The following is a 13,153-nucleotide window of genomic DNA, read 5'->3' on the forward strand; positions in this document are numbered from 1 at the left end:
GAAATCTGAGGATTTTACGTCTAATACAGCAGCAAATATTTTGAAAAAATTAAAAGGAGTCTTTAGGGAATTCGATCTAATGATACGTCAACAATTGTTTTTGTCACTGACCAAGGAAGTAATATTGTAAGTGCAATGAAAGATTTTAAAATGTTAAATTGTTCGGCCCATTAGTTTCAGCAGGACAAATGAATCCAACAACCACAAAAAAGCGCAAAAAACATAAAATAAAAAACAATTTATTTGGAATAAACTCCTTGATAATAAATAAGGAAAGGTCATACAGCGTTCTTGATAACCAATTCACATATCTTAATACTCTATGACCATATAACCAGAAAAGAGAATTTTAATGAATTTTACATAAAATCGCACCCGCTATCAAATGTAATAGACTTATCGCCATAAATTTATTTTTGTTTTATATAGAAACCACCCAGTGTAACAAAATTTTAAAACGGTTTCCAGAAGTCTCATTTCTAAGAATTTTGAGACTTGTTTTTTTGTTTGATTTTAGAGCTTTAAAAAATTGTCGACTTTCGGGACGCCAATTTTCCCCAAAACATGACCTTATATGACGGGCAATTTTTTTAAATAATTTCAATCGTCCACTTTACATCAATCCAAATTTCATAACCATACCTCTTTTCTAACTCGTAAATAGCAGTTACACAAACTGGCAGTAACGTAGGTACGATAAAATTTTACACAAAACATTTTAACTAATTAAAATACTTGGAACCATAGTTAACGATTTTAGCAACTAAAGATATTTTGTATATAACAAACATATATTTTACATCCTGTCACGCACTATTTTCCATAAAAAAAATCGTATAAACCGGTTCAGTAAATTAAATTTTTTAGCCTTCAGAAGGCTATGGAGGCGATAGGACGTCAAATTAAAGTAAATGTACACGGATGCTATGAGCATAGAACATTTTGTTTGGGTATCAAACCTGAAATTTGTGTATCATTAGTGTAATTACTCAGATCTCACGAAGCGACAACGATTCCGTTATATCCTTTATCCATTTAAACCATTAACATTTACCATACCCACACTCATTAACATTACCCATAACAACTAAGGCCATAAAAAATGATACATTTTTGACTTAATTTATACGGACCATTAAAAACAAACAGGTGAAAGGATTAAAATGACAGTCCTTTACACTGAATGCTTGGTACCTTTGTAGCCTCCACATATATAACCCATTAACATTTACCTACTTGAACCATAAAAAATTATTTAACTCTTTTTATAAGGACCATCCTGTTTTTTTACTGAATGAAATACTTTTTTTAACCATTCCCTTTATTGTACTTAAGCAGGAACAATGGTCATTAAAAGGTTAGTAAGATTTTTTAAGTCAAAGCATTTGAAAGATACTGTTGTGGTCTTCAAAAGAATGTGGCCAAATTTAGGGGCCTGTCAAGAGGCGCCCGGGTCACCTGGGGCATTGAAATTTTGCACACGAACTTGCTAACATACACCTCAGCTCTGACCATTCCAAATTTGAAAGAGATATCTCTACCTGTTCTCACACAGCATATATTTGTTAGTTTTTTTTTTTTTTGAATTTCTCTCACTGTGCGACGGATCTTGTACTTTTTGTATGAATTGTTGTTGCCCCTTGCCCGAAAAAAACAAACATCATAGAAGCACCGTTGACAGTGTGTTAGGCGACGTAAGCCACATATTCGTTAGTCTTTTTTTTTCGCGTGTACCACCGTGTTTTTCTTTAAGAGTCTTCTTTGCTGGAGCTTCTTCATCCATTCTGACAACATGACCTAGCCAACGCAGCCGTTGTATTTTGATGCGTGTAACGTCGCCTATATTCTCCATTAACGCAAACTGGTCCATAAATTTTACGAAGAATCTTTCTCTCAAATACTCCAAGCACTGCCTCATCTGCTTTCACAAGTACCCATGCTTCAGAACCATATAACAGCACGGTAGTATCAGTGTCTTGTATAGCGCAATCTTCGCCTGTCGAGAGGTGGTCTTGTTTCTAAACTGCTTACGTAGTCCAAAGTAGCATCCGTTTGCCAGTATTATTCTTCGCTTAGTCTCAAAACTGCTGTCAATCGTTTCGGTTACGGCGGTGCCGTAGTGGATAAAGTTACTGACTGTCTCAAAGTTGTGGTTCCCAACTTTCTCCATTTTCTTTATCTGCTCGATTGTGCAAGGCTTTTTAGGAGTTGAAACCATCCATTTCGTCTTATCTCCATTTACTGCCAGACCCATTTTCACTGACTCTTTCGATTCTTTCAAAGGCTGCAGTTACTACTTCCGGTGACCGACCTATGATATCGATGTCGTCGGCATAGGCGAGTAGCATGTGTTCTCTTGTGATTAGTGTGCCAGGATATTAAAGAGATCACACGAAAGGCTGTCTCCTTGTCTTAAACCTCGTTTGGTATTAAATGGTTCGGTGAGATTCTTTCCTATTTTTACTGAGGAACGCGTATCAGCAAGTGTCATCCTGCAGAGTCTTATTGATACCAAACTCAGACATGACTTGAAATGCCTTTGAACGTAAAGGAGTATCGAAGGCGGCTTTGTAGTCAACAAAGAGATGGTAGATGTTGATTTGTCCTTCTCGGGTCTTTTCCAGGATTTGGCGCAGTGTGAATATCTGGTCTAGAGTGGATAAACCAGGTCTAAAGCCGTATTTATAAGGCCTAATTATCTCATTGACTTTAGGTTTTAATCTTTTACACACGACTCTCGAGAGTATCTTGTACGCGATGGGGAGGAGACTTATTCTCTGTAGTTGGCACATTCCGTGTTGTCTCCTTTCTTGTGTACGGGACATAGTATGCTAAGGTTCCAATCATCAGGTATGCTTTCTTCTAGCCTGATTGCGCAGATAAGCTGATGCAAACGCCTTATCAGCGTGTAGCCTCCGGTCTTAAATAGTTCAGCGGATAACCCGTCGGCTCCTGTTGGCTTGTTGTTCTTTAGTCGGGTCACTGCTACTTGGACCTCATTCTGACTAGAAGGTAAACATTCTATACCATCATCAAGGATTGGTTCTGCGGTATCCTCATCGCCGCCAACATCGGACACTAGCATTTGGGTAAAATGTTCTTTCCATATCCTCAGCATGTTATCTGTGTCAGTTACCAAATTTCCTTCTTTGTCTCTGCAGGAGGATGTGCCTGCACCAAAGCCATCGGTTTGATGTTTAATTCTTTGGTAGAATTTCCGCACTTTATTCTGACTCCTGTACATCTCAATTCGCCCACACTCACGTCCCTCCATTTCCTTTTTCTTTCTGCGGAATGGACGTTTCTCTCTCCTATTCTCCCGATTGCTACTGATTGCAGGGTTGCTCTATATTCCGCATTCTTGGCTTCAGTAGCATCTCGACATACTTGGTCGTACCATGGATTTTTTGGGGTGGTTTCCGGTACCCTAGTACGGATTTCGTGGCATTTTCCATGAAGTGGGCAATAGTTTGCCACTGCGCCATTATATCATCGGAACAAGGAGTGCTTTCATCAAGCAGTTGGGTCAGTCGAGGTGAGTATGCCGCTGCCATTTGTTGTGTTTGCAGCTTTTCAATGTCCAGCTTCCGTGCAGTGTCAGATCGTACTTTCCTCGCCATGTTCAAATGCTGCAATAAGGTAATCATCCGAATCTATATTCGCTCCACGGATGGATAGTACATCTAACTCGTTGGATGAATGACTTCCATCTATCACAACGTGATCAATTTGGTTTCTCGTGTTTTGGTCGGGTGACAGCCATGTGGCTTTGTGAATATATTTATGTTGAAATCTGTTTTTTTGTCGCGGCGAAATCTATCAACCTCAACCCATTACTGGACGTTATCTCTTGGAGGCTAAACTTTCCGACTGTTGGACCAAAAATGTCTTCCTTCCCTATCTTCGCATTAAAATCTCCCAGAACGATTTTAATATCATGGGCGGGGCAGCGGTCATATTCTCTCTCTAGACGCTCGTAGAAAATATCCTTGGTCTGCTCGTCTTTGTCTTCCGTCGGGTTCAATTAAGAAATTTGTATATATTTAATTTGTAAATTTGTACATTCGAGTAAAATTTATGTTCAATTAAGAAATTTAGACATTCAATTAAAATATTTGATGAAATCTTACCTACAAAGCAATATGTCATTGATGACATTTTACTGTTTTGATCTGTTATTGTTTTAATAAAAATCAATAATTAATATTTTTCACATGAATAAAAATCTTTTTATTTCATTGATTTATATTGCGTATAAAACATGAAAAAATATATACATACCTACATTCCTTATTTAATGATACCAGGCTACGAAAAAAGAAAAACACTGCGTTTCTATTGTGAGCCTCTCTTCATTGGCGGGGTCTGTAAAGAGCACTATAAACAAATTAATTTATATACATATTTGAAATTAGTCGTAATTGCGCCGTTTTCCAAGTCAATGTAATCTCAAAACTATTAAAATAAGATTATATTAATGATATTTATATGTTATACACATAGCCCATAAAGTCTGCGTTCATCTGACAAACTTTTATGATTGGTTAAAGAACACAAAATAAAATTATAAATCAAATCAACTCTTTTACATATATTTTTTCTTCGTATTCCTAACATTAAAAAACAAAAACAAAATTCTTAGTTTGGTTAAGCACTTTCACTTTAGAGCGATTTAAATATGATAACAATTAAATATAAGCACCACAAAGTCTGCGTTCAGTAATTAAAAATAAACAAAAGAGTTATTTAAACACAGAATAAAAACATATTAACACATTCCTAATATTTGGTAGAATAGCCACGTTGTTTTAAGACAGCACTTAGTCTATTTTGCATGGAGTTTACCAACTTCTCTGTTTCCTCAGATGCTATTTTCGCCCATTCTGCCTGCATGACACTTCGTAACATCTCCTTGCTGGTTATAACGTGCTGACGAACTTTTTTCTCCAATTGATCCCAAAGATGCTCAATGGGTTATTTTCGCCCATTCTGCCTGCATGACACTTCGTAACATCTCCTTGCTAGTTATAACGTGCTGACGAATTTTTTTCTTCAATAGATCCCAAAGTTGCTCAATGGGAACCAAAATGTCGTTGCTAACCCTAGTTTAGCAGCACTTGGTTTCAAATTTTTTTTCAAAATATCCATTTTGGACTCAATAAATTCTAATTGACCCACTCCACTAGCAGCCATACACCCCCACACCATAACTCCACCACCACCGTGCTTCACCGTTCCAACTAAATTTTGTTTTTCCAGCTCAGTCCCGGACTTGCGCCACACTATTTGCCGACCTTTAGTGCCAAAAATACAGAATTTGCTTTTGTTCGAAGAAAATCATTTGTTTGCAGAATTCAGGAGGCTTATTGATGAAAGTATTAGCGAATGCCATCCGCTTTTGTCTGTTTATGACTGAAATATACGGCTTTCTTCGAGCAACTCTTCCATGAAATCCAGCTCTATGTAATATTGGGTTGCCCAAAAAGTAATTGCGGATTTTTTTAAAAGAAAGTAAATGCATTTTTAATAAAACTTAGAATGAACTTTAATCAAATATACTTTTTTTACACTTTTTTTCTAAAGCAAGCTAAAAGTAACAGCTAATAACTGACAGAAGAAAGAATGCAATTACAGAGTAACAAGCTGTGAAAAAATTTGTCAACGCCGACTATATGAAAAATCCGCAATTACTTTTTGGGCAACCCGATATTTTTTCTGGCAGTTTCGGCACAGGTGCTTTTTCTAAACATTGTTTTAATATTTTCAACAATTTTGGTTGATGCTATACGAGGGTTGTTGCTTGTTATATTAATCACTTTGCGCTCTTCTCTAACGGATAATTTTTTTGGTTGCCCAGGCCGAGGCTTTGATGTTATAATGCCGGTTTCTTTGTAATTATTAATTACGCGCTGGACAGAAGAATACGTTCTTCCAACTGTTCCACCAATATTTCTAAAGCTCTGTCCTTCTTTCCACAATTTAATAATTGTTTTTCTTTCAGATATGCATATTTCCTTCACAATAATTTTGTTTTTATTTTAAAATTATAATTAAATAAATGCGAAAACAAAGCGAACAGCCCCCATGAACATCATTAAAGCGGGAGTTACGTATCGCGCACAGCAATCATGCGTTCTTAAGCAATTTAATGCGACCACATGCGTTCTTTTGGTTGATCTACATACTAAGAGCCTTTCACTGCGCATGAATTTCTAGAAATCAACTTATTTATATCAATTTCAACACTTTGCATTTAGAATTCGTCTGAAGTGGACGCTTCGGGATTCGGTGCATAGTCATCGTTATACTCAGTACAGTTATAACTGTACATTGTTTTTAATTCTGTAATTTTATTACACGTGTTTTTATATACAGTTGGTGGGGACACCAACTTCGGAAGTACAACCTGGCATATAGAGTCGTACTCTGCCATTTCAATTAAAGTCCAAAAAAAAATATCAATTTCAAAGTTAATTTCAATGTTTCCAAAGTTAATTTGAGCCCTGAAACGCGTTCAAAGTGGAAAGTTGGTTAACTTTTTCCGCCAGCTTGTTTATGTCATATCCAAAGTTAATTTCAATGAAAATTGGCAATAAAGTTGTTTTAGACTGCAAAACAATTTTTGAACAGTAAACATATTCAAATCATATGTTTTGCACCCTGAAACGCGTTCAAAGTTGAGAGTTGGTTAACTTATTTCGTCATATGTGTGCGTGCATTTGTTGTGTAACTCACACAATACAAACCAACTTATTTTAATTTTTTCTGACATGCACGCATATGTGCTGCGCGAGGTATGTAACTCCACCTTAAGATTGTCAAAATTTGCTTATTGTGAATATTAACAAATGTACGTACAATTGATTTTCCTCTACCAAAATGCAGCGTATTGCACATCCACGTGTTATTTTTCCATTTTATTTCGCATCTTTTCGTCGAGTCGTTTTATTTACCAGTCTAGCGGATTTGCTAGCTTATTGATAGAGAAAACGCTCTTCCCGCTAAATGTTTTATAACGTTGGCATCAAATATCAACAAAACAAACAAAAGAGGTAATTTAAATGTTAAATACATGTTTCTCGGAGTTCATAAATGTGATTTTATAAAAATCCCAAGTAATTTTACTACATCAGAATGTTTAATCAGCGGATAAGTATGTTGCGTTCTTCTTCTTTGATTTTTGTCATTTAAATTGAATGATTACAACATATATTTTAATAAACAGCGATGGTAACCGGGGATAAGATAAGCCACTTAGCTTAAGATTTTTCTCCATACGAAGTAAAGGCTGGTACTACGTTTTTTTTTTGGGAAATTTTCCCAAAATCATTCTTTCACTGGTTTGACAAGGTTACTATATTGATTGTTTTGGGATTTTCTTTGGCCAAAATATTGCCATTTACATATAAAAATTAATACGGCACCAATCAATTTATAAGCTGCTTACAGGCATGTGTACACAAAAATGTGAGTGTGTGGACCGTTCTCAAATGCATATAAAGGGTGATTTTTTTGAGGTTGGGATTTTCATGCATTAGTATTTGACAGATCACGTGGGATTTCAGACATGGTGTCAAAGAGAAAGATGCTCAGTATGCTTTGACATTTCATCATGAATAGACTTACTAACGAGCAACGCTTGCAAATCATTGAATTTTATTACCAAAATCAGTGTTCGGTTCGAAATGTGTTCATTCACCGTAACGTTGCGTCCAACAGCATCTTTGAAAAAATACGGTCCAATGATTCCACCAGCGTACAAACCACACCAAACAGTGCATTTTTCGGGATGCATGGGCAGTTCTTGAACGGCTTCTGGTTGCTCTTCACTCCAAATGCGGCAATTTTGCTTATTTACGTAGCCATTCAACCAGAAATGAGCCTCATCGCTGAACAAAATTTGAACACATTTCGAACCGAACACTGATTTTGGTAATAAAATTCAATGATTTGCAAGCGTTGCTCGTTAGTAAGTCTATTCATGATGAAATGTCAAAGCATACTGAGCATCTTTCTCTTTGACACCATGTCTGAAATCCCACGTGATCTGTCAAATACTAATGCATGAAAATCCTAACCTCAAAAAAATCACCCTTTATGTTGTTGCATGACATAATTACCAGGTAGTTTACCGTAAACGGTTGAGTAAAATTTTTTTCTCGCGAAGTGCACTATCTGTCTACGTGTTTTGGTTGTGTGTGTGTGTATTATAGTTAAGAACCATTGCACACACAAACAACGAAAAATTGCGCGAACTAGTAACATACACAAAATCAGAGCTGCACTAATCACTGATTTTGAAAGATATTGCACTCAACATTTTGTTGTTGGGCTACTGCCACTACCTGTAAATGAATATATATTGCGTAAAATAAATGCGATCGCCAAATTTCTAGCGAAATCGCCATCAAGCTGATCGGCATTTTATCAACATAAACAAAGTTATTTGTATGTGTGTGCAAGAGAGAAGACAACTATAAAGAGAATGCAAACAAAATTCTGACATCTTAATACCCTAAAATGTGGCCGGCTGTTAACAGCTGCTCGCGTAAATCCGCATTGTTGAAGTTATAACATTGGCCAATCAAGGTAGCTTTATTGAGAGCAGGATATATTCATTTAAAGGTAGTGGCAGTTGTCCAACAACAAAATACTGAGTGCACTATCTGTCAACATCAGTGATTAGTGATTAGTGCAACTCTGATTTTGTGTATGTTACAGTTAGCGCCCTTTGTTGTTGTTTGTATGTGTTATGGTTCTCAACTACAATACACACTCGTTGACAGATAGTGCATTTCGCGAGAAAAATTTTAGTCAGCTGTTTACGGTACGCTACCTGGTAACTATGTCATGGTAGAGAGTACATTTTTGTTGTTGTTCGAATGGCTCTACCTCTTAATTGTACCATGATCTTCTACACGCAGAAAAAATTAAAAACTAAGTTAAATTAAGATATTTGTACATTCAATTTAAAAATTTGCAGTAATCGGACCTTCATTCACAGTGAAAATGGCTATTACATTATTGCGAAATCCGACGGACTCTTCTTTATCAGAACAAAAAGTCAAACAACAACACACAACTAAGACAACAGTATTAAAGCTGCTTTGATTCTGCCCATTTCGTGAACAATTAATTACATTTGCAATTAGAATTGTGCGAAAGTTATCCTGATGCAGCGACACGTCGCTACTATTTTACTCATAGAACTCAGTACCACTTGTACGGAATGCGTTCGCATTATCTTCGTTACCATTTTTTATAGCGCGTTTTGACAGTTGTCCGTGTGAAAATTCGAAGTCAGTACCAGGATTTATGCAGACAATCTGTCGTCAGGATTGCCATGATGTATTTTTCGCAAATTAGTGTAGCCACACGCAAAAATCCGCATAATTGTGAATGAAAAATAAAATGAAAATCCATTTATTTATAAAATTGCGTGCACAAATCTTAAAACATTTTATTGGACTTCTATGACCACATACTCTTTGCATATTTTTTTATAAATTTTACAATTATTATGTTTTTTTTCCGTATTGTTTTGAAAGGTTTGCAAATGCCGTAACCAACTTGTCGCAAACAAATAGACTTGCACTGGATTTTTTTGCCTTTTATTTTTGCCCTTCACGTCTTGCCTATCCAGTACTGAAATAAAACACGGCATATATGGCGACAAGAGCTTGATATGTTGTTCAATTATAACTCAGGTGTAAAGGACACATTTGTGTCAGGGTTGATATCCGGAAATAGCTAATGAAGTTAGTTGCATTTTGTCGTCAAAATAAGAGGAAGAATTCAGAAATTCAGCAAGATGGAGCCCTTTCGCTTGCTTTTAACAAATCAGAATCGCACGTGTGTAAAAAGTGCCAAACAATTTTTAGAAAATGTTAGTATAAAACTTGTAATTGTAGCAAAAATATATCGTCATTTAAAAGTAGATAAAATTCTGCAATCATGAACATGAAATTTGCTTCGATATGTGTAGAAAGTGAGAGTTTTATCCAAAATTAATTTTCGTCAAATAGTGGTTGTTCGGCAACTAATGCTGACTAACGAATGCAGTACGATTTATACGTAAATGAATTAAATAAGCAACGGCCAGCTTCGGTTATCATGGAACAAAAATGCCGACAAAATTAACATTACGGTTAAAAGCTGTTAAAAAAATATTAGTCAACTTTTTTTAACCCCGCCCCTTTATACATATTAAGAGTTGTGATTATAATAATGACGTTGTATTTACGATTTGTCTTCTCGGGAAAAGTGTTACACGTAGCAAAAATAAAACTATATTTTATTACAACTTTCCTTAAATAAAACAATCTTATTTCCGTTTTATTTTCACGAATGTTACGTTGTTACCTACTACACACCACCTTTTTTTATGAGCTGTAAAACGAATTTGCGAATGCGGCTGGAAATAAATGCTTTGTTTTGTTGTTGTACTCATTCTTTGTACATGACTCAGAATAAAAATGGCAGAAAACATAGACTACAAGAAAATAAGTGTTACACTTTAGTCAGCAACAGTAGCATCGTAAAAGAGGACGGTTCGGTTAGGTGGTGTTTTTTTTTTTATAAAAACGAGGAGAAAAGTTATTTTTATATTTTAAATAATATTTGAAACATACCGTCTACATTTTCTAGACAAATACACAGTTAATAATGTAATGATTTGCTTTTTTAACTGTAAAAGTCTTTAAATTTTGTATGTATATGTTTATTTTCTTGAAAGGGATGATCGAAGCGACGTTAATGAAGGACCTGCAGGAATGGAACCCGAAGGTGTCATTGAATCTACTTGGCATGAAGTTTACGACAACTTCGATGATATGAATTTAAGGGAAGAACTTTTGCGTGGTATCTACGGTTATGGTTTTGAAAAACCGTCAGCAATTCAGCAACGGGCTATAATTCCCTGTGTGAAAGGCAGAGATGTAATTGCCCAAGCTCAGTCAGGTACGTTTTTCTCTTGTTCTGAATTTTAGTAAATGTTTTAAATTAATATTTTTGATTCTTTATACCTCTCATATTTGTCTTTTTTATAATATACGACGGAAAATGTTTCTTTAACAAAGGTACCGGTAAGACAGCAACTTTTTCGATTGCCATCTTGCAACAGATCGATACGTCCATTCGAGACTGCCAAGCATTGATTTTGGCTCCAACCCGCGAGTTGGCAACCCAAATTCAACGGGTTGTTATGGCTCTTGGCGAGTATATGAAAGTCCATTCCCATGCCTGCATTGGCGGAACAAACGTGCGTGAAGATGCCCGCAACTTAGAAGCTGGTTGTCATGTTGTAGTCGGTACTCCCGGTCGTGTCTACGATATGATAAATCGCAAGGTCCTACGGACGAACAGTATAAAGTTGTTCGTTTTGGACGAAGCTGATGAAATGTTGTCCCGTGGTTTTAAGGACCAAATCCAAGACGTTTTTAAGATGCTTCCCAATGACGTCCAAGTCATTCTTCTTTCTGCTACCATGCCTCCGGATGTATTGGAAGTAAGCCAATGTTTCATGCGCGATCCTGTTAGTATCTTGGTAAAGAAGGAAGAACTTACCCTTGAAGGTATTAAACAATTTTATGTCAACGTCAAGCAAGAAAATTGGAAACTTGGCACATTGTGTGATTTGTACGACACACTTTCAATTACCCAATCGGTGATTTTCTGCAACACCAGACGCAAGGTATGTTATATTAGATCTTCGTTAACTTGTACGTTATAGAAGCTTGTAGGTAAGAAGCCTAAGAAGAAAATATTCGTGGTTTAGAGCCATCCAAATTTTCTGTTTCTTACCAACATAGAATTTTATGTCCTTGTGAACCAAGTTTGCACAAAAGTTCATATTCTAAGAGAACGATTATATCCTATTAAATTACTTTTTTTTTACATATGTCATCTCGGCATATAGGTCGATCAACTAACTGAAGAGATGACAGCCCACAATTTTACTGTTTCGGCAATGCATGGTGATATGGAACAACGAGATCGTGAATTGATTATGAAACAATTTCGTTCTGGCTCGTCTCGTGTATTGATTACAACCGATTTATTGGCTCGTGGAATTGATGTCCAGCAAGTATCATTGGTTATTAACTATGATTTGCCGTCAAATAGAGAAAATTACATTCATAGGTAAATCCAAATTATAATCATAATAACTGACAACTTTTGACTGTTTTAATTTATTATAGAATCGGTCGTGGCGGTCGTTTTGGCCGTAAAGGTGTAGCCATCAACTTCATTACAGACGACGATCGTAGAATTCTTAAAGATATTGAACAATTTTATCATACAACTATTGAGGAAATGCCCGCTAACATCGCTGATCTAATTTAAACGAAAATTTTGCGGTTTACCAAATTTGCTCCTCATAAAAAGTGCAGCAACAAAACAACAGAAAATATTTAAACCCAATATAAACAAACCAACTTTGATAACCAGCCATTTACTACAACACGAGTTGGAAATAAATTGTAAAAATAAAAGCTAAGAAAACATTGATCTGAAAGTATCAGAAATAAAAACCTTCATGTTTTTAAGATATTCTAGATCCAATTGAGTGATTGATATGTTTTAATACTCAGCAAAATTTATATGTCGCTTAAAGGCACTTCTTTCCCATTGATACGTATATCAGTGAAGGCACATTTGTACAAAAATAGAACAAAAATCAGCTAAATTAATTTTCCTTTATCTTAGTCGTCGTTAGCGTGACCATCCGAATTTGCCATTTTAAAAAACGGGTCACGCTAACGACGACTAGTTAGCGTGACCATCCGAATTTGCCATTTTAAAAAACGGGATATTTGTATTTTAAAAAACGGGACATTTGAATCTTTTTCATATACAATAAGCACCAATAGCTTTTAACCACAAAATTGAATCCCATGGCAGCCGGTTGTAACAGATTGACCCAATGAAGTTCTTCAACGGCAAGGGCCGCCGTGTACAACACTGCTACAACAACAACAACCACAAAATTATATTTATACCCTTCACTTGAGGATAGAGGACTGATTTCGGCATTCCGTTTGTAATGCATCGTCCAAGGGCTGTTCTCCGAATTCCATGTTTACATCTTTTTAATATAGAGTGACATCGCCAGATTAGTACTTGAATTTCACGTTAAATACATGACCTTAAA

The 13,153-nt window shown here is 36.0% G+C and overlaps 1 protein-coding gene across 2 annotated transcripts; it reads left to right on the plus strand.

The window, feature by feature from the left end:
* The first annotated feature begins 9,793 nt into the window (after nt 1-9,793).
* On the plus strand, nt 9,794-12,557 carry LOC106094562 (eukaryotic initiation factor 4A). Of its 2 annotated transcripts, none has more exons than XM_013261785.2 (5): nt 9,794-9,886; nt 10,736-10,959; nt 11,079-11,692; nt 11,918-12,141; nt 12,201-12,557. In XM_013261785.2, coding segments are annotated over exons 1-5 (1,209 nt in total). In that variant the 5' UTR covers nt 9,794-9,884; the 3' UTR covers nt 12,346-12,557. The 2 variants fall into 2 exon arrangements, with proteins under 2 accessions (XP_013117239.1, XP_013117240.1); XM_013261786.2 differs by lacking the exon at nt 9,794-9,886 and adding an exon at nt 10,586-10,667.
* Nucleotides 12,558-13,153: the final 596 nt, after the last annotated feature.

This window comes from Stomoxys calcitrans, chromosome 3, assembly GCF_963082655.1.
Source record: "Stomoxys calcitrans chromosome 3, idStoCalc2.1, whole genome shotgun sequence".
NCBI classification, from domain to species: Eukaryota; Metazoa; Arthropoda; class Insecta; order Diptera; family Muscidae; genus Stomoxys; species Stomoxys calcitrans.